This window comes from Charadrius vociferus, unplaced genomic scaffold, assembly GCF_000708025.1.
Source record: "Charadrius vociferus isolate BGI_N301 unplaced genomic scaffold, ASM70802v2 scaffold18, whole genome shotgun sequence".
In the NCBI taxonomy this organism is placed as follows: domain Eukaryota; kingdom Metazoa; phylum Chordata; class Aves; order Charadriiformes; family Charadriidae; genus Charadrius; species Charadrius vociferus.
In genome coordinates, this window is record NW_009649565.1 from 91,142 (window position 1) to 113,739 (window position 22,598).

The 22,598-nt window shown below is 41.0% G+C and overlaps 1 protein-coding gene across 1 annotated transcript in view; it reads left to right on the forward strand.

Annotated features, from left to right (window-relative positions):
• SDK1 (sidekick cell adhesion molecule 1) overlaps positions 1-22,598 on the forward strand; it is a gene marked incomplete at its 5' end in the record, with an annotated part of 212,530 nt that overhangs the window by 43,529 nt on the left and 146,403 nt on the right. Inside the window, 2 exons of the mRNA XM_009890061.1 lie at positions 13,565-13,676; positions 14,662-14,852. Of these exons, the coding sequence (XP_009888363.1) occupies positions 13,565-13,676; positions 14,662-14,852 (303 nt within the window). The remainder of the gene's footprint in view (positions 1-13,564; positions 13,677-14,661; positions 14,853-22,598) is intronic.

The window sequence follows — 22,598 nt, forward strand, 5'->3', positions numbered from 1 at the left end:
TATTACTATTTTTTAGAGTGATAGAGAAATGTCAAAAATACTTCAGTTGTACTTTTATTTTTATATATCACCGGGGTTGGTTTTTTTGGGTGTTTTTTGTTGTTGTTTGGGGTTACAGGCTTTGGCGGCAGTAGGAGGGAGAGATTATGGTTTATTTCAAAAAGCTGCTTGTATTTCTGAGTTTTCTCAGAGTTTTTGTGGTTCAGTAAGTAACACATTTTATTGTCTTATTTGATCTGTGCTGTAAAACTCTTTGGCTCCTGAATATCCAAATGGTCTGGCACACCTTAATCTCTTCTTCATAATTACTCTTGAAAGAAAGGAGAGGAGATAGATCAGTTACGTGACACTCTGCAGGGTGTTTTCAGCAGCTTGGAGAGAGGTCATAGAATGGTCAGAGTTGGAAGAGACCTTAAAGATCATCCTGTCCAACCCCCTGCCCTGGGCAGGGACACCTCCCACCAGCCCAGGTTGCTCCAAGCCCCGTCCAACCTGGCCTTGACCACCTCCAGGGATGGGGCAGCCACAGCTTCTCTGGGCAACCTGGGCCAAGGACTCACCACCCCCATGGGTCAGCACTAGCTTTTGATATTACATGTGATTTATTAATTTAGTGTTTTCTTTCACCCGAAGATAGGTATGGATGTACTGAGTTGGCAGAACTAATACCACAGTCAAAAAAGCTGGATGGAAGTCACAAAGCAGAAGAAGGGGTGGTGTCGGCTAATGGGCATCCCCTGCGGGACTCGGGTCCCAGGTGCTAGCGACCGCCAGCTCTTCCCATCCTGGCTTCCAGTTTTGTTTTAGCTGCTTAGTACTATTTTCATCCATCTCTGAATACATTCGATGTGTGTGTGTAAGTGAAGTGATTTGTCCTTCCTCACCCTGTGTAAGTAGTTTCAGGAGGTGGGATGTGTACGAGAGAAAGCAAGGGACAGTGTTTTGTTGCCAAGTGGACCCTTCAACGTGTTCTTACTGGTTTGGTTGCTCTGACATTTGATAGTTCTGCACCATCACAGCCCGTTCCCACCCGGATAGCAGATCTGAATAAAATGGGTTGATTAAATCTAAACAACGTTGCTGTGTTCTGCCTAATCACACACTGCCAATTAATTTCAAACTGATAACCCAAGGACATTTTGGAAAGTGAGAGCACGTTTCTAAAGCTAGGGGTGAATTTACTTCTTTTTAAAATGAAATGAAAGAGATGTCACTTGTATCTCAAAAATATACAAATTCATGTACAATGGTGCACTTCCTAATGTACCATTTTCTCATTTTATCTTTCATTTATTCCCTCTAATTTTCCTTATTAACTGTAATTCTGTTGTGACATCCTCGTGTCATATTATGATGATAGAAATTTCAAACAAGCAGCAGCACGAAATGCAAAGTTTTGGATGAGCTGGGAGACAAGAGCACCCTGTGGAAATAAGCTTCTGTTTGTCACTACCAAAGCAAGGAGTCCGTGTCGTACGCGGGAGAGGCTGCTCACCATCCCCGCAGCGGGGAACGCGAGCCAGCCCTTTTCTGAGGGGGGGAGAAGTCAGTGCAAGACCGAAAAGACATCATAGTCTTAAACTCCTCTCTTATCTGGGAGCCGCAGATAGGAAATCATAAGTACATTAATGCAAACAGCATTTGTACCGCCAAGTAAGGTACGACTAACAATTTATTTTGAACAATGGCGACAGTGCCCCTACTGCAGAAATACTAACAAAGAGCCTGGAGTAATAACTTCCCCTTAGATTTCTTTTTGCAGTACTTGCAGCATTCTCTGAGCGTGTATTTAGGTACTACGGATAAATAGGCAGCTACAAAAACCTATTCCGTCTTCCAGAGAAGAGAGACGCTGGTTTATTCTCACTTCAGAAAATTAAATGCTTATCCATCTGTGGAATTATTTTTGAATGGATAAGTTTGTAGACTGTCTTTAGCTGGGTTATTGTTTGCTCTTTTGGAACATTCTTTGCTTTCACAGTTGTTTTGTTCTTGCTACAGAGGAAATAGAGCAATGTGTATTTTTCTCCCTGCTGAGGTCTGAGGCAACCTTATATTATAAAATAACCAAAGATTGATAATCACACAGGCTGCCGAGGGAAAGCCTCACTTTATTTAGAAGAACATCTGTGCTATAAAAAGGAAGAAAAATTCTTTCTTTTGATAGAAAAATATTTCTTTGGATTCTGAGCTCTGCTGTGTGTGTGATTTTGCTCTGCTTTTTTATTTTACAGTACTCCAAATATATAAATGAAATTTCATGTGCTTCTGAATCTCTGTGACCTGAACAACTCTACTTTTATTAAGGGTTTTATCCCTTCATAGAAGAAAGCGGAAAAAGTAGCATGATATGGTCAGGGGGATGGAGAACTTTAGACCATATGGAGTGGACCTGAGGCCCCTGATAACCTATTTCTCAAAATATTATTTTGACAAGTCATTCCATATGTTTGGTTGAGTTGGCTGTTGGAAGAAGGCTGTGGGGTATCTTCTTGTTTTTCGGATCTGTTCTCTTTATGTAAAGACTGGGAAATAGCAGACCTTTGGGAGCAAGGTACCAATCTGGATCCCAAAACATGTTTCTCATATATATAAATAGAATGCAGCAAGAGTTGACCTTGAGCTTAAAATGCTGCTCAGTGAGGGCGTCCTGGTTTGAATAGTAGTTCAGCAACAAAGAACAAAACTGCCCATTTAGTTCAACGTTATAAATATTGGTAGAAGTGCTCTCCTTTAAGCCTTCATAAATAGTTCTGTGCCTGTAGCATCTAGGATCTGAGGACAGGTTTGTTAATTTGGTTGATTTTTTTTTCTTCTTTTGAAGTTCGCGTGTTGTTTATATGTAGCAGATTTTAATCCCTGTTCTTAGAGTGGATTTTCTGGAGAAAGCTTTGATCAACACCGTGCTTACCCAGTAACTGCAAAAATGTCCTTGCATGGCTTCAACGGAGTGTCTCTTGTGTACACTTCTGAGATAATGATGGCTGATTTGGTGGCTCGTACACATTCACTGGCACCAAATGTCTGTGACACAGAAGCCCTTCCTTTCAATGCGAAGGACAAGTCAACTGGGGAACACTCTCAGATCTGTGGAACACTTTCAGATTTATCTTGTGCTTATTCTCAGTGAGAGTAGGTTTAAATTCTTTTAGCTAATCTTTTGGGAGGTTCAAAGATTTTTAAACGAGCAGCCAGGTACAGTAGATAGCCCGGCATAAGGAAATCTCTAAAATCCAATATTTATTATTTTCATGTATTTGCCAGCTATCTAATAGCAGTCTCCTGAATCTAAGTTGATACTAGAAAACTGCAATTTTTTTTTAAACTTGGATCCTAACTGAAATTTAGTATTAATTTTAGCTTTATCAGGACCATTTGTCAGATGATCAGTGTATCTGTGCAAGTGTCTGCTTCCAATGTACTGCACCACAATATCAGGTTCATTTAAAAATATGCTACAAAGAAATAGATCCTAGAAAGTCACATATGATCAATTGTACGTATTTGTTTTATGCTCCACAGAGCATATTTAATCTTAAATCCTCACTGTGAAAATAGTGCTTCAATTATTGTTGTCATAAAATAAATTATAATTTCCCCCAAAGTCACTGGAGATGCTTTTCTTTATTAAGTCTGGTGAAGGATAGATGAGAACGTCTGTCTTTTTTACCACCCTTTCATTTCTAAGTAGAAGAGTGTTTAAACTTGTTACAAGTAGGAGAAGCAACAACTAGATTGTCAATTGTGTCATCTTATTTGTGCCAAAGCATGGAGTTAAGAAATGGATTTATTAAAAAAAAATAAATAATGAAGCCACGTATGAAGATCCTTTTGAAAATAGATACCAGCATTTTATTGTCTCCCATTTCTCTTTCTTTCCTGCTGCTCGACAATAAACCAGAATCTGATGGTGAGAATTGCAGCATCTGAAACAGCAGCAGTTCTCTGGTTTGTGTAACACAGCCACGTCCCCAGCTCAGCTCTCCTTCTTCATTTCTTCTCTCAGCTCATGTCTCACCACTGAATTTTGCATTTCTGGACTTTATGATTAACTGACAATTCTAGTTGATTTAACATCCAGTTACTTAGGTGTGGTTTATTAACTTAATTTACCTTTATTAAGAAAGCAAGCAGTAAATATCCAGATACGTGAAGCGCCAAGGCTGTAAGATGTTAGAAGTTCCCTTTTGTCCTCAGGGGAAAGCGACGCTTGCTGTCTGCTGCAGAAATCCGTGAAAGCCCTGCCGGACCCCTCCGACCCGCCGCCTCCTCCTAAGTACGCGCCTGTTTATATTTAGAAGGATGCTTCTACGATGCACTAAAGCGCATCGTAAAAATATACAGCCTCTTAAAAATCATTCCCACTGATGAGTTATTTTAAAAATCTTTTTAAAAATAGGCATGTTTTGGATGACACCGCTAAAACCCCAAAGGTTTGGTTGGTGGCTGGAGGGGGCTGCTCTACCTGCTGCCTCTCGCATCGCCGTGGAGATGACTCTGAGGCTAATGGAGCCGCTGCCAGACCATGGATATTTTTTTCCCCCCTCTTTTAACTGCTGTTGAATAAGATTACACACTCTATCCACTTATATAGCCGATATTAAAGCTATCTGGTGAATTGAAAAGCCACCTGAGTGTTCTTTAGCTAGAATAGCTCGAGGCTATATATTTTTTCATGTTAAAAGCTCTAATGATGTGCTGGATGATAAGTTTCTAGGCAGAAAGAAACCCCTCACTGTGCACGGGGGAAGGTCGGGTCAGTGACAGAGACTGAACTTCTAAATTGCTCTTTTTGCACGAGGAGTTGTGAGAAGGGAATTGCAGAGTGTTGGAGCAGAAATTTGGTCTGCTTTTGAATTTAGCTGCTGAATCATCACGGGGGCCTGTGTAACTAAGCAGTGGCTTAATTTCCTTAAAACTACATGGGACAACACTAAAAATTTATTTCTGAAGTAGTCCTAAAATACGAAGTGGGTTTGTAGACCTCAGGTAGTAGAAAAGAGGAGGAACAAGTCTGTTTTGTGGAGGGCTCACTCCCAAATAGCAGTTGCTACATCGCCTGCACTTAATGGCCTGTAGGAAAAGGGCAAAATCAGGGAAAAGCCAGATCTCCCATCCCTGTCCCAGTCTATGGAGCAGAAGTGGTGGAGATGTGCTGGAGAGACTGTGTCACCATGAACCGCTCCGGCCGTGGTGCCTCTCCTTGGGCACTGCATTTTTTGTTGTTTACAGTCATACATTTTCTGTTTGTAAATCAACCGTATTTAGGCCCCTCTCTCTCATTATGCCCAGGAGCAGACCCTAAAAACTCCCTGCAAGGTTTTAGAAGCTTCTCAACCTGCATTTTAGGCTCTATTTTATCTAATAAAATATATAAACCTCCTCTTGCTGTAGTACCTATGCACAACAGGGTATAAGTCATCTTGTGGATAGAGTTCTATCGAGTTCTCCATTAATCTTTCACTGGGGCTAAAACTAACAGCTCTTGCAGTCTGTGTGAAAGTCCTTACAAAGGGGAAAAAAAGCTGCTACAAACGTGGCTGTTATTTGTTTAAACATTTGGAAACATTTATAATGCGATGCTGGGTTTTTTCCTAGCCTTGCTCCTATTCTTTTGTTTGTATATATTTCAGTGAATCCTTTCAAACTTGTCAGGCAAGAAAAGTTTGGCTTGTTCAGCTAAGTAAAATTAAGACTGTGAAGGAGTATGCTTGTTTTCTATAAATACTTTAGAATGTAAACATCACAGAGGGAGAAAACAGCTCTTTAAGTGAAAGGACAGCTTTGGCAGAGGAACAAATGGGGTACATTGGCCATGAATATATTTAGGCTGGAAATTAAGAGTGTTTTTAACAGGTTGAACAACAAAGCTCTAGGAAACTTTCCAACCAGGAAAGTGGAGATAGAAAACCTCAATATTTTTACTGCAGTACATTCAGAAACAGGGTTGGATGATGGGACATGATTAGGGAGATGATTCTTCCCTTCAACTCTGCTCTGGTGAGACCCGACCTGGAGTACTGCATCCAGCTCTGGAGCCTCCAATGTAGGAAAGACACAGACCTGTTGGAGCAGGTCCAGAGGAGGGCCACAAAGATGATCCAAGGGCTGGAGCCCCTCTGCTGTGAGGAGAGGCTGAGAGAGTTGGGGCTGTTCAGCCTGGAGAAGAGGAGGCTCCAGGGAGACCTTCTAGTGGCCTTCGAGTATCTAAAGGGGCTACAGAAGAGCTGGGGAAGGACTTTTGACCTTTGATGAGGGGGAATGGCTTCAAACTGGAAGAGGGGAGATTTAGATGAGATATTAGGAAGAAATTTTTCACTCTGAGGGTGGTGAGCCCTTGGCCCAGGTTGCCCCGAGAAGCTGTGGCTGCCCCATCCCTGGAGGTGTTCAGGGCCAGGTTGGACGGGGCTTGGAGCAACCTGGGCTGGTGGGAGGTGTTCCTGCCCAGGGCAGGGGGTGGAACTGGATGGTCTTTAAGGTCTCTTCCAACCCAAACCATTCTATAATTCTATGTCCGAGAGAGGGGACGAGGCTGGCCCAAGAGGTGTTTCTAGTCCTCTGCTCCAAACACAGGTGTCAGGAAGCTCCATACAACGTTTTGCATAATTAATATGTTTTCCCCATTTTGTTCTGCAAGGCTCTGTTTCTGTAATATTATATATTGACTTAAATTAGGAATGTATTTTCACTCTCTTCAAACCAACCAGCAAGTACCTGAAGTTAAGTGCGTTTTGAACTGCTTGCAGAATTACAAGCTCGAAAAGGTAAATCACACATTTTGTAGGTTAGTTTCTTCGGGTAACTTTATTTTTCAAAGTTAAATGCATCAGCAGTGCTGTTGTAACATACCCGGCGGGTCCCACGGGCCCAGGCGGGGTGGGCAGAAAAGGAAGGGGGGAAGTTTTCAGGCCCTGCTTTTACCACAGGGGCCATTAGGCCAAGGTTAATTTAGGCAAGGCTTCCTCAACAGTCATTGATGAAATCTTCTGTAATTGCTTCTCTTTACCATACTCCCCTCATACACTGGGTATTTCATTTGTGATCTACTAGCTGTGTGTTGTTCAGGGTTTTATTATTTTATTCACCCTTTTTGTTTGTTTGCTTCTGTTGACTTTACTTGCAGCAGAAATGAATCGTGTGTTTGATGTGATGTGGGCAAAGCTCAGTCGTGTTGACGGGGTATATTGAGTCAATAAGTATAACTGACCTACATCATTCGCTTGCTTTGCTCATATTGTGTTTTGTAAACGTTTTCATGTCTGGTGTTTTATTCATACATCGTGATGTCTGATGTCTGGATCAAGACGAGGACTGTATATATAAGAATCCAGTTGCTGTGTTTGATTCAAACAACTAGGCCCTTTTCGCTATAAACTTGATCCACAAAGCTAAAATTTTATGTTGCTGCTTATTTACTTTATTGAGCCTAGAGTCGAGTTTCTCCAAGGTTCAAGATCAAAAATTATGTTAATATGTATGTGTTTGAGGAGTCTTCAGATATCCTCGGGTACTGAAAAATCATAATTCTTCATACACCAGCTCTGTACCATTAGATTGCTAATTATTTTATAAATACATACTTTTGACTCAAACTCCATCTGGAGTTTTAATGTTATTCATCAAACTAAACGAATGTGGCCAAGAATCCTCACAGGAAAGTCTCTGTTATTTTTCTTTACATCTAGAAATCTGAGCAGAGACCTGTCCGGTGCACAGTAGTGCACAGAAACGTCACCGATTTCCTTTTTCTTGAAAACAAATACAGTCCTTGCTGCAATAAAAGTGAAAAAATGACATTGTAACCTTTATTATCTTAATGCTCTTTCACTGTATAACCTGTTAATCATCACTCTAATAAGTGGGGAACAAATAGACAAGCAATGTTTTAGGATAGAGCTTTATGATTGAGAAATACACCTTTTTTTCATTATTTGCATAATGCTTCTCTCTTGTGCCCGCAGGTGGTTGTCAGCATTTGCTAGCCTGTTGATCAGGCTCCAATTCCTGTTGTGCATCTTGTACCGCAACGGGGAAGGGAAATTAATCTATTATTGATCAGGATCCAATTCCTGTTGTGTATCTTGTACTGGAAAGGGGCATTAATCCATTACGGGTTGCTAATCCAAACCATCTGCAGGCTGTACTGGAAAAAGTGAAATGTATTGCATTAGGTAGTTTGCATTTGTTAGCTCTCCTTTATTTTTTTTCCCCTCAAGCAATCTTGAGATGCCGTGTGATTGTCATTTCTCCTCTTTTCTCATATTCCGTGTTACATAGGCAGAGATTGCACATTCTTGATGCCATAATGTTGAACTATTTATATGTAATATTTTTGCTATTTGTATTGGACTCGTCTCCTATTCTGCTTTTTTCTAATATAGTTATCCATAATTTGGTAACATGAAGCTTTGCACATATCCTGCATAGTAATTGCGAAGGCATTTCTGCATACTGTGCAAGTTTGAAAGTCTGTAGGAAGTTTATGGTGAAGGTTTTCTAATCTTTTTCTCCCAGGATAACTTATAAATCTTTTTGAAGTTCAGATGAAGTATTCAATTTCTCCATTAGCTTGACGGTAGTGTACTGCTGATCTTTTCTGTGAAGTGTTTTTCTCCCATAGACAAATTTCATAATATTGAAGAGGTAAATCCATTTTTGGATACTGATTCCTGTGGGATTCCTTCTTGACTGAAAACAGGACACAGAGAGGTAATTGCAGTAGTAACTAACACTAAGGGTAGGGACGACGAACAGTCAACGTCACCTTCCAGGCTCTACCCCGTACCAAGAGGGTGATCTGGTGATTATTTAGGGAATCCTCCCTCCTCCTGCTCATGGTCACCCTGCTTGTGCTAAGTGTCTCTGAAGACACTTAGCGGTTGGGACCTATAAGCAAGCCTCAAAAATCAGACTTGTCATTTTTCTCAAGTCTGAACTCAAGCTGTTACTTCTTTTGAAGAGATAAACACTTTCTCTCACCTTTTATTATGGCTGGTTTCCTCTGTATCTCTCTGAGATGAATTTGAGCATCCATTGAAGTAATACTCTTAATATTCTGCACCACAAACACAGCTATAGATAAAATTTGCATGCCATAATGTAAAAGCTGTGAAAGAACCTAATGTTTATACATTTATGAAGGGGAAAGCACCTTTTGTATCTTCAGTCATATGGCCTGAGTGAGATTTCATCTCAGCTGGGGAAATTAAGCACCCAAGTGGCTTTGATAAAGTCTGTGATCTTTACAAAGTCTGTGATCTTTATAAACTGTAAATTAAAATATTTAAAATTCCCTGTACCTTACATGGCAATATATGTAGAAAGATAAAAACAGTGTCTTTTCAGAGATGATAGGGCACTCAACATAATTATTCTATTTAAATAACAGATTAAAAATTCTACAGCTCATCAGTATTAAAAAATTAGTGTTATAGACCACTTGGGACAGGTTTCATTCTTGGTCATATGGCAGGAGAGACAGGGGAAGAGCAGTGTGATCCAAGACCAGCGTTGTGCGGTCATGTACAGCCACTGGTGATAAAAACAAATAGACCGTGCAAGACGTGTTCACTTTTTCTTTTTCTCTCTTCCCTCCATTTATCTCTGCTTTGTGCAGAACTGCCAGATTCTTGAATGCCACAGTCTGGAGAGGTTATGTTCAGAGGGACTGAAAAACCCCAGATCTTTTCCTTTCTATGTTCTCTTTTATTTTTCTCTCTCTCTCTTTTTCAAACTTTTTGGCTCTTCTTTTTTCCCCCCCTCTTTTTTTTTTAAAAAGTCTTATATGGAAAAATAATACTTCCGCCAATTTACCTCAATATTTTGGGTTTTAAATGGAAGCAGTTCACCAACTGCTCATGAGCAGCTGGGGTCGGGAACCACTGAAACAGCTCCAAGATAAGCTCCCTGCTCTAGTCAGTCGGAGTCTTTGGTGTTATTATGCTAGTCAAGCTGCAAAGGTTGGTTGGGGCTGTCCTGAAGGCACTTCAGTTCCTGGGCCCTAGTAGATACCGGTAATAATTAAGACAGTGTCTAATGAGAAGGTTTAGAGGCACTGGGAAGACTGGAAATACTGTGAGTGCTGTGGCTAAAATAGACACAATGAGAAGTAAAGCAGAGCGCGCTCTTTTCTGAAGAAAACTCTCTGTTTGGATTAGGACTCTTGCCTGTGGTGGTTCTTCTGTCCAGTCGCCTGTTTAGGACTAGAATCAGATTAAGAGCACATCCCTTAAGTGTTCTTCAGCGCCGTTGAGCCTTGTGGCTGCAGCTTTCTACGAGTTCCCCGCAGACTTTTTATGCTTAAGAGCGAAGCGTCGCTGGGGTCAATGTTTTCCTCTAATGTTGCTTCGCTTTCTTAGCTGAGAGGAGAGGTTCAGAAAGCAGATAGAAAGGAAAGAAGATCTTTTCTTTCAGAAAAGATAGAATACGGGTCGGGAACGGTGGTTCCCCGTTAGCATCTGACTGTAACTGTTCTTCTAAGCTTGTATTGCTCTCCCATGTGGGTGTCTTTAGTAAATATTTCCTATTAATGGATGCGAATCGGAGAAACTGAAGCTCAGTCATTGGAACAGAGGATATATGGGGAATTGAGCAGTTCTTAGATAGTGTGAAACATCTATAGGGGACCGTGGGATGGCGGGGAGGGGAAATGGCCAGTGACGAATGCGGAGAAGCTGCTGGAGGGAGGGATGCAGGGAAAGAAGAGGTGATGAAAAGGCAGAAGGAAACAGCAGAGACCTAGAAAACTGGGACAAGAAGTCGTCTGCTGAAGTAAAAAAGGATCAGTGAAGAGGAGGAAAAAAAATGACTGTTTTCTACAAAGGATTTTCAAAGAAAATGTCTGTTTACTAACAATGACATTCTCCATTGCATTTTAGTGTAGCACCAGTCAAGTAAAATCATGTCAGCATACTGCATTAGGAGGTAGGAGAGGGATGGAGTGGCTTTATTGACAGGTAGGATAAGAAACTTGGAAAGTCTGGGTAGTTTTTCATTATCTGATTGTTTGAATAGCTCTCTACCTTCCGCGGCCAGGCTGAAGCCTGATTTGCTGCATCACATCATCAAAACAAAATCACAGTGTTACTCCTTATCCAGATTAGGAACCTGGCTACTCTGATATTCCAACCTGTGGATTTCTTACAAAAAGATGAAGTTCGGAAAGGATGGGGTGGGCACACAGGTCCCACGGTACAGCCCTATTGAGATTTTTACGCTGAAGTAGAACCAAATTCCCTCCTTTGATATTTTGAGCAGCAGCAGAGCAAAGCTGCAAACTGCACCCTGCAAAAGGAACCAAGGGAATGTCTTTGTTGAGTTTTATTTGGCAGGATCGGGGCCGGAGTGAGTTATGGCAAGTGGTTCCTTTGTGCTGCAAAGGGAAACTTAAACTGGCTTTGAATATGAAACAGGAATATACGTGCTCTCTGGGTACTGTTTAGATAACACTTTGAAATGTTGTTGTTTTCTGTATAAGCTTTGTTATATCTGCAGCTGACCTTTGTAGGGATTTTACTTTGAATCCAAGCCCTGAACGTTTTGCTGAGCCCTCTGTATCACATCTGTATTAGTTCACCCTCTCAAAATCTTTATCAACAGCCTGTTTTTAATAGATTTGTGTCAGGGATGGTATGAAATGAAAATAAGCACTTACTGTGTTTACGCTCTTGTGGCAGTTTAATAGTGAAATCAAAAAATTCTTACGTTTTCTTGGTTGCAGGCGGAGCAACGTGCCCTTTTCTTTGCCCCCCTTATCTGCTCACTGCACAAAGAGCCATTCGCGTGCGGTGAACTCCTGGAGGTTGCGACAAAGCTGGCTTCTGTTCTTCGCCTGGTTTTAGTGGGGTTGAGCCATTCTTCAGCGGAGCTGATAAGACGAACAAGTGGTTTTCGTCTTTTCCAGATGGAGATAAGAAATGATTATTGCCAAATTAGTAACGTGTGTGTTGATCTTTTAGCATTTACTGTTGTAGACCTTCATCTTGCGCAGAAGCAGTGGTGAACAGTAATGCTGAAGTTATTCCTTCTCATCAGCTACTAATCTCATTGCTCTTGTGTTCTGTTTTTTCAATTACTATCTGGAAAATTCCTGCCATGAATACCTATAAGACCACCATGGAAATCTTCTTAGAAAGTGGATGTCCTACCTGATAGCATCGTATTTCCAGGAATGTTGTTGAGCAGAAGTAAAATCTACTAAAAACCTGGTTTTTATGATCCCATGCGAGTTGCATATATATGCTGTGTCAGAACAACAGAGCATATTTATGGGAAGAAATAAATATGTGCTTACCACTTCCTTAAGTACTGTTCTTGGATGCTTGAATTTATTCAGATGTGCGGGTGGTATTCTTAAATATTAAAATTGTACTGCAGGCTTTTGTCTCCTGTAGTACGCTATTCGCTACCAATTACAAAAATGTCAAAAGGTAAAAATATTGTCATTCAGTATTCAGAAATCTGCTAAACTTTTGAACTTCCTGAGCCCCATTACCAAAACCTTTGCCTATGCAGTAAGTGAAATCGAATGTCAAATGGCTTTTGGCATGCCAGGTACGAGATAAGTGAAGAACCTTCTATCCATTTTCTTGTTCTTTAGGGAATTATCTTAAAAGAGAATGTCAGGGTTCATACCTTGCATTTTCCAGTTTCCCATTCTGCTGAATGGGCATGGGTTAGTCTTCTTTGCAGAAAACGTTTGATGAACTGGCTTGCTTTTGCATCAGTTCAGTTTTATTTTCATTACTTTTCCCTATAATTTGTTTATTGGATTCTGTATCTTTAGAAAATTTTATTACTCTGTTATTCAAGCTAAAAAATAGCTAATTTTTCTTTCCCAAATGAGTTGCTTGAAGCAAAGTACCTATGAATACATGGGTATTTTAATTCACTTACTAAATGTATACAGAGAAAATTTACAAGCAGCTTTTTTACCATTTTTTAAGTGTCTGCTGACTGTTGCATAAGCTAAATTATTTACAGTATGATGCCTCACAAAAGAGTAGCAGATTTGGCTTATTTACTTTCCTGATAAGAAAAAGGGATTGAAGTTGCTGTGATATGCTGCTTTGTTAATTTTATATTTGCTCCCCAGTGTGTAAAATCTTTTTAAAGAACTAACATGAGTATTGGCAGACTCTTTTGAAATGGTGTGGAAGTGGTAAGATTAAACGAAACATGAAAAGGTCTTAAAAATATAAGTCAGCAAGTGTTTGATAAAAATAAAAGTGCTCAACAATAGAAAACCTTTAGGATGCTTAATTTATTTGCTCTCCATTTGAGAATGGCCCCTGCGCTCCGTCTGGGAGTAGTTCTTGCGAGTTGTGTGCTGCGGATGATGCCAGCCTGGGTATATTGAAACAGTGTGTTTGTACAGTATAATGAAAGCCATCGAAAGTGGTCGTGCTGAAGATCTCCCCTTAATGAGGAGATTAAAATCTGCGGTGAGGTTGAAGAGTGAAGTTTGCAGCTGTGTCGCTTGATGAGATCCTTTGCCTGGAACGTGTCCGTCCTCACCGTTGGCAGATGTACAGAGTCTTCACGAGGTTTCCTTCTGCCCACGCAGGTGCCACAGCCCCGTCTGACACCGTGGCTCCCGTCATCGTCATCCCTCCGCGGAACACCAGCGTCGTAGCGGGGAGCAGCGAGATCACGCTGGAGTGTGTGGCCAACGCACGGTACTGTAAAAGCAACGGGGTTATACAGAACTCATTTTAATGCACTGCCCTTCACAGAGAAGGACATAGGAAGTTATTTTCATTTTTTTATTATTTTAATGACTAAAGCAGAATGCAGCATGTAGCTTGCTCTTCAGAGTAACCTTATGAATAATCTCGTTTGTCCAACATTACTGAATTAAACGTATTGATTTTTGTGGCCAAATACGGATATAGGCAGAGTTACTCTCCCACCTGTTACTCACAGGGTAAGGAAAAGAAGTATAGTGGGGGTCAATCAGCAGACATTATCTTAAGGAAGAAGTTATGGTAAGGGTTAATAATATTTCTGCTGTGTTGCCTGTTGACACGAAAGGTGATATTGTTGAGCAGCCTGTGTTTCCTCATAAATAAATTAGCGAGGATCTCCTATGAAGTAATTTATTACAGATGCTCGCGTTTTACAGTCATTATTGCTCCTGTTCATAAGGCACCATAATACAGAGTTCACAGCATTCCTCCCGCGCTTCCATCCAGTTGGCCTTGAATAGCATTGAATTCCAGTGGAAGTGAATCATTGAGGTCCATGGACGACAAGACAACCCACTGATTCACTTTCCCCTCCGAGGGCAGAGATGTTCTTGATACGGTTAATACTGTTTTGGTAATTGAGTTACAATGAAAGCACTTCCCATGCAGCTGGTTCCCATCGCACTATTTACTCCTTTTGCTTAGAGAAATCAGATTATTAGCACTTAAGTTCTATTGCTGTATCAATTAGCTGTACTTGCATAATGCCACTTGAGTAGTCTGTGGTCTTGATGTCTAGAAGTTATATATGCATTTATTTCTTAAAAGCAAATGTCAGGGGTAGAGGAAACCTTACAAAAGTTTTCTATTCTTTATGTAACTGCAGGCAAGAGTATTCTGTAATATATATGGTTCATTGTCATATTTTTGTTGTGGTTTTGTTTTGTTTGGTTGTTTTTTTTTTAAACCTCCTCAGACCTCTTGAGAGACTGAGCGTGACCTGGAAGAGAAATGGAGTAAAAATAACCAGTGGCATTAGCAGTTTTGGGAGACGACTCACAATCACCAACCCAACCTCTGCTGATGTGGGGATGTATTTCTGTGAAGCGAAATTGAGAGACAGCACAGAGGAACCGGCGAGAGCGAAAGCCTTCCTTTCTCTAATGGGTAATTCTCAAGGCAATGTGTTTTTTAGTAAAACAGGCTCTGGACTGAGGCATAATAGGAAATAAAATTGATATTTTAATATTTCATTGACCTTACATTTGAACCTTTCTTCGGAGAACAGAACAAAGGAGGTGAAGGAGGGTTATCTTCCAAATTAATTCAGCCGTTCTTTCCCATGAATATAAATTCATCAAATAGATATTTTTTAAAAAAACACTGATGCGATTCTGAATCCCCTGTGAAACTATACATTTAATCAGAAGTTGGGGAAATACAGTAGTAAAATCCTTATTGAGCAGCTTCCACATCTTGGCTTTTAGATGCATTAAATCCTGATTAACTCCCAGCTTGGTTACATCTAGTTTTAATATGTCAAGTGCCTGTATTTCCGAAAGAAGCCTTTTAGGAGCACTTCTGTGCATTGTCTGCTGGAAGTGCCAGTCAGGGGGCCAAGGACGTTCCTGAGCACACAGACGGGCAGATACCATTACTGAGGTAACAAAAGGGAGAAGAAAATACCATTAAAATCAGTGCTACGTGCTAGACCTTCGACTCCAAGGGAAACTTTGGACTATTTTTGAAGGGACATCCGTGCCCTTTCGCTGCCTGTTGCCACCACCCCCTCTGCGCTGGAGTTCTCCCATAGCTGGGAGGCTGTCGCTTGAAAGTGGTAGTTACTGTGCGTGCCGTATCTTGCTAAAATAACGCAAATTAGCGCACTGCACACAGTGTAGAGTTTTTTAGGACTTTCAGAATAAAGCAGACCTTTTAGAACAGAGACATTTAGATGTTTTATGCCAGAGCTGATTGTGTAAAGTCTAGCTTTTATGTAATATTCCCAGTAATAACTGTGCACGTGTCCTGGCGAGGTTATTGCTCTGGCAATGATACAAGTCTCGGCGTCGATCAGAATTCATGCACATGCATTTCTGTAGTGCATTGCGGAGGGAATTCAGCACACAATTCTCTACTCTCTTTCAGCCTTCTGAAAACACAATTTTAAAGAGTCTGCTGTATGGTCTGTATTCTACTAAAGCAATTTATAGTAGTTCGTGGTAAATGAGAAAACAGCTCTTGTCTCTACAAAGCTCTGTTCCAGGTTCATTCGTAGCACTGTGTCTCTATTATATTTATTACCTACTGGATGAAGTTTGGTTCCAGTCTTTTTCTGTGTACTTTGTTTCTTAGAATTATTACCTCGTGGCTTCCCTTCCCTTTAAGGAGCAGAGATGGATTTAACTTATTTATGGTTTTGGTTTAAACTCTTCCTTATTAATAAGATTTTATTGTAAGCAGTTTAACTTTGCTGCTGTGCCGTCAGATCCAGTCTAATGCAATACTTACAGCAGCCCCTCGGTTAATGTAGAAGATTCTTAAATACAGTTACAATAAAACTGAGAAACAATCATTGGGGAATCATATTAAACTAGCAGTGCTGCCTTTCTTTAGTAGCTTATCTGCTCTCTTATTTTTAAATGTTTTATTTATTTCTTATCCAGTTTTAGGGGGCTGTCAGAATGAAGTTATGAAAAGGGCTGTAGATAAGAACAAGCAGATGAAAGAAAGCAGAAACAAATTGGTTACCAATTACTTTTATTTCCCTCTGATGGAACAAGACACTTCAGTTGCAGGTGTTTACTCAATGTGTCAGCAAAGCCTGATAGATTTCTTTATTTATGAGTTTCTTGAGCTGCAGGATGGATCTCTAATCCTAAACAGGAAGCCAAATCAAAGGATTAGTAGTTAATGCATAACTTATATTCAGCCTTAGAATTCTTGGGTGGATCTGGCTGTTGTTTAATTAGTCAAGGGACAGGTTCTAGAGGAAAGTGCAGACAAGATTCAAACCCAAGGATTTTTGCGGTGTATCCCTCACAATCTGTTGCAGTAGCACTTCTAGGGAATCAAGTACGCTCGTCCATTTGCATGCATAAAATATTGGTAGTGGGTACATGTTGATAGTGACCTGATAATGAGCTGTACTTCTTGGGAGAATAACACAGTGTGGACTTAATAAGGCGTCCTGACTAACAAAAAAAGGAAATAGTGTTAATAGAAGAGGTTTGTTTTCAAAATGATTGGGATAAATCAAATACAGACCCTCAATAGTATGGTAATGAGAGCTTTTGTGGATTAATAGGAAAAATATTTTGCTATTAACAGGTAGAATAGGGGTAGTGATAAAAAGATGCATCAAAGATATCAAAACACTGAGTTAATCAAAGCTTTTTTACAAATATATCAGTCCTTGCCTTTGCTAGCTAAGAGAAGTCGCACAACTTGAGCGTGGGCTCAGATGGTGACAAGAGCTTTATTAGAAGGCAGTGGAACTTAGTACAAAGGCATGTACTCAGTTCAAGTTATTATTTGTGACCTCCAATATTTTCTCTTATTTTTTTTCTGAATATTTCTGAGACTGCATCTCAGTTTGTAAATTAAAATCACAATAATATTTGAAAAATCTGAATCTCTAATGTAATAAAGTAGCATTACATAAGCAAGAAGAAAATCTTCTAGTGTAGTGCTGCACTGCAGTTTTCTCCTGAATGTGGCAAAGAACTTTCTGACATCTTCATATTGTTCCAGCAAAGATAAACTGAGGTGGTTCCAAACCTTGGTTTTATTAGCTGCAGTTGTTATAAATTTTTAAAGGGTAGCATGTTCCTCAGTTGGCAGAGTAACAGTTTGGGAAAGATTTGTTGCAGATTAGATAAGAGCACATTCGTTTTATCACTAACAGTTTGAAGATTAAGTAATTTAAGGAGTCTTCTCATGAGCAAACCGATTTGAAAACTGAGCTAATCTTAAATTCTTTTGCTGAAGTTCTGCAAGTTCCGTTAGCGACAAATTGCAATAGTCATTTTTTAAGTGATTGTTCTATGGGAAATTATGAATTTTTGAAGCTTAAGAGAATGAGGAATGAAACCCTTCCACCACGTGAAATCCATACCACTCTTTAAATCAGGTGCAGTCAAAGTAAAATCTGCACAAATTGAGGAGAAAAGCAACTGGAAGAATGGCCCGGTGTGATGAGATATTGCACAGAACTGAGTGTTGAAGCCCTGGTGGCCTGTCCGAAGAAATAGGATGGAATAAAGCAGAATCAAGGTTGAGGGCATCCCTTCTTTTTGGAGCGGTCTTGTGCCTGGAAGAACTACGTTAATAGATGTATTATTCTCATCTTGGTGTTTCCTAGGGAGAATTTTTACATCCGAGCTATCTAGATTTCTTTCTGAAAATAGCACGATGAGGGATTGTTGTAGGTCTGCATCTCTCTTAAAAGCTACCCGGGTTCTCATCAGGTATGGATACAGCTTCGTGGGATTCAGGAACGTGCCAGAAAAGGGATAACCTTAGTATGGAGCGCCCACCTGGCCAGGCTCCGAGGTGGACTATAGGGCTACTCCTCCTTCACTGTACTTCTCCAGGAGCGAGTGGGGAGATGCAGAAGGGCCTTCTTTGTGCATTGCCATTGTTCGTGAATTTGCATTGAAAGTGTATATAACTGCCAGAACAGAAGGGATTTTCCTCTGCTGCTGGCCATCTCCCTACCTTGTGCTCGGATCTCTGGAAAAAATAGCTCTCGTGGCTCTAGCTTAGACACTTTGGAACACTACAAATAGTGTCTTGAAAGCAGAGGAAAGGATTTTTCCGTGGTGGTTGTGTTCATGTATTGTGCTTAAGAAAAGACCACGATGACTGTGTTGGTGTCCTATGCGTGAGAAAAGAATAAGAGTTTTCAGGAAAACTAGAATATAAAAAGTCTTTGAATTTGCCTAAACTTCAGTTTGGGCGCAAAGCAGAGAAATGTTGACAATTCTTGATTTGGCAAGCCTCAGAGGTTCTTGAGATGAACGTTGACACATTGCCTTGGCCCACGAGGCACACGGGACCTGTACCACAGTGAAGTAATGGGACTTCTGGAAGTCCAGTTCTGTCTCTGACATTCAGGAGAAGTTCCTTCTCTTTTCAGTTCTGCAAACAGATGTGCTCCCTGGGCTGCTGTAAGGTTTTAGACCGCACAGGCTGCAGCTCGCAGTAGGGCTAGTAGCAAGAAACTAAGAGCGCTTTTTCATCTCTTTCTGTTTTAACCTGATATTCATGCAAAGAAAAATCCTGCTTCAAGGAACGCGTTATACCTGCATATGCAGTGGGGCTTCTCTCGGCGTGTACAGTCTCATCTACTGTCTGGAGTTACGGACTTTGTACCTACAAGGGGCTCTCAGGTTTCCAGTTCCCCTTTCTTTTCAGGATATTCACCAAAGAAATTAGTTTATGGTAATGCCAGAGAAAGGCTCCCATGTTTAAGCCTCAATTTTCCTTTTAAATATGCAGGCCTGAATTTCTGAGTGATGCAGGAACTTCAGCTTTGGAGGAGCCCCTGGGGCTTTCTCTGTTCTTTCTGACTTTCATGTATGTATGGAGGATTAGGTCACACATCTCCAATGCGGCTTGAAGGGTATGTAATGGATGCTGACTGCTATCTTTTGAATGTTAAAATCAGTGACCATGTAACTCGGCATGGGGGAAGTTAGAACAGTATCAAATTTTGCAGGCTCCCAAGGGCTTTGCAGAGAGGCTATCTTTTCAGTGATGTCTCTAGTGCAAAAAAACCCCTGAAACCCTCAACAGCTATTAAAAGCATGCATTTATATTCAAATATTCTTTCGCCTTTGCTTGTTCTAGACCTTTTAGTTAAGATCAGTCAAACTCCAATACAGTATCTGAACAATAGAGTATCTGATTCTTTCGGTCCAATACGAGGGGTGACCTCTCTCCTGGCATAGCACGCTGCACTGCCAGTGGGGTGAACTCGGTGGAATGGGTCCTTTCCTGTTCTAACCAGTGGGATTCTATAATTTCAAAAAAAAGGTAAATGTCTGACCTGATACCAACAGGCTACTGTCATTCCTAGAAATCGCCGTGTCTGGGGGCCGGTGTCTGGCACCTTATATAGTTTGGCAGACATTGTAATTTCACCACAGATACTAAATTTCAGCACATGATTATTGCCTACAACAATAAATGTTCAAATTCATACCGTGTGATTCAAACTAAGCTTTATAAATATGCAATAGAGTTGCGTATACAGCCAGCCGGAATGCCCCCTCAGAATGCCATCTGACCCCTATAAATATTGCTGCATTTTTACGGCCTCTCTCTGATAGTTATTCACCAGGTGGTGTGTAGCACCCAAATTCAGATACCCTGAATTTTTCACTTGCAATTTATGCTGGGGCTACGGGCCCTCGGGCACACGCCTGATGTGCAGAGGATACATCTGACTCGTCTGAGAAGCGGGGAGCCTGGATTTCGGTTGTCTCACCCCTGTAACTAGAGCTATTTCTTCCACAGCCTGAGTTCTGTTGAAGCCAGAGACCCGCACTGCGAAGGACCTTTTGAGCATCCCTGTTGCCCCACAGGGCACGCGCATGTGGAAAAGCAGCACAGCTTGCATGGAAATCACTGTTTCATTTCTCTCAAAGCCCTAAGAGTATACTTACACCAATACAGCTGTGATTCTCTCATACCTTGAATCACCAAGACTATTTTTCCATGTATATTAGACTTGGGATGCCACAGCAGTGTTGTCCATGTGGTGTTCTAGATCTTCCAGAATTCCCTTATGAATTAGCCTTGTCTTCCCACCCTTGTCTCTCCCTCCAGGCAGCAGAAGCAGGTAATTGACAATCAGTACACTGTAGAATTGCTTCTGGAAGGTTTTCTATGTCTGTGCTTATCAGGCGAGAATAAGCTGTGACCCCTCTCTGGGCAGTTGTTGCCTCAGCCTCTCGACCCCTCTCTGCCAATTGTAGCATTTGGCAGCGCTTCCAGCCGCTGGAATGGCTGTGAGCACTGAGATCAGCAGGCTTTGGTGTAAGGGAAAAGGTGGGTCTGGGCTTGACGAAGACTGGAAATCATATCTGTTGGCACACCTATGCCCTGCAAGTCTTTTGGGAGTTGACTGTGGCCTTTAGATTGCATCTTTCTGCTGCTCCTGCTCTTTTTCTGTCTTGTCTGCTTCCATTTCTCCCTGCTTCTTTCAAAAAAAGCTGATGTGAATCTTCCTTTTATAACATCACATCCCGTTTGCTAAGTGACAGTTGTCACTGACTTCAAGTTCCTCCTCAGGTAATTCATTGCTTGATACCTGCTCACCTAAGCATTTCTTAATGTCTTAAGTTTCTTCGAGGGTGGCATAACAGCCTGTGTGGGATTTAAAGGAAGGAGCCCAGATTGTAGGATAGGATTTTGGGAGAGGCACTGGGAAAGCAGACTGTGTACATATGCCAAGTGTAAGTGCAGAAACTGTGTGCAGCAGCAGCCCGTAAGCCGGGGTCGTGGAACCACTGCCATCTTTGAGGTCACATTAAGTGCTTCGCAGCTGGACTGCAGGCCCAGGTTGAAGATAAATCTGCAAATTTATCACTGGTGTGTGAATACGTTGCTGACCTAGGAGAAAGTTTGAGAGCCGGTAGCTGAAGGTTGAGAAGTTTAGAAATTTGCCCGTTCAGGACAGAGTGCCTTATAAAATGGAGGGGGGAAGATGTGCAGTCAGGAACTCCCTAAGAGGAGGAAAATACACTTGAACCTCACTGACTGAAAAGACATCTGTAGAAGAAGCACAAAGTTAGAAGTGAACGTCTGGGTGTGGGGTATAGGTCTGGATGCTGTCTTGATTCTGTGCTGCTTTGGCCACCTTTCCCCTTTGCATTGCCGTACAGTCAAATTAAATTGCCATAGAATGAAAAATTCAAATTTTATTTTGGGAGATAGACAGATGGACACTTACCTGTGTTCACAGACGGATACGTAGATAAGTAAGGACACTAGGCTGAAAGTCTGGAAGTCAAAAAGATAGCATTCTGAAAAGTGGAGCGCAGGGAAAACATCAGACAAGGCTTGGAGGATGGCGTGAGAAGAAAGAGCGTGCTTGGAGTTAAAACACGGACTTAGATGAATTGCAGAGGACTCAGCAACTTAGTTGATCAAACGTGTCAAACACCGAGCCGTCGGTGAATTTCAATTAAATGTTCAGCTTTTCAATTTGTTGTTTAGATTAACGCATGAGATCATATGCAATAAATCACAACTTATAATCACAACTTATTATGCATGTTTATTAATAGCTTTATATTTAGGCAGTGAGGATCAATAATGTTAACACATGTATATTATTAGAATATAATAAATCAGGTAGCTTATTTTATTGGTTTTGCTGCGTAAATGAGTATTCCAGGCTATTTTGCAGCCTCACCTCCTCCTCTGCACAGGATTTTGAAGACTAATATTGATCGACTTTATTTGGAATGAATACAGAACTGTAATATCCATTGGTGCTGAAATGAGACCCCAGTTCTGTACGCTCAAGCAAGTATTTTATTAGAGTCAGTGGGAAGGAGTGCTGGGAAAAGCGGTTTTGCATTCTAAGCCGGTGCTTACTGATGGGTACCTGCTGGCATGGCATGTCATCCCTCTGAAAGGAGCGCAACGCTTGCTGTGCTACAGGTGGTAACAGGAGAAATAAGATTTTGCAGGATAAAAATTATGTGATTTTGTTTTTATTTATGAAAATATTAATGTCTCATCAATAATACAAACCGCACATCTGGTTTTCAGATAGGTTTGGTGAAGCGATTTGAGAGAAGGTCAGCTCGCATGACCTTGGATCTTGTTACAGCTTACTACATTTTTTTCAAACACACTTGATTTCCTTAAAATGAAAATACAGGGAACTTGTTCTCA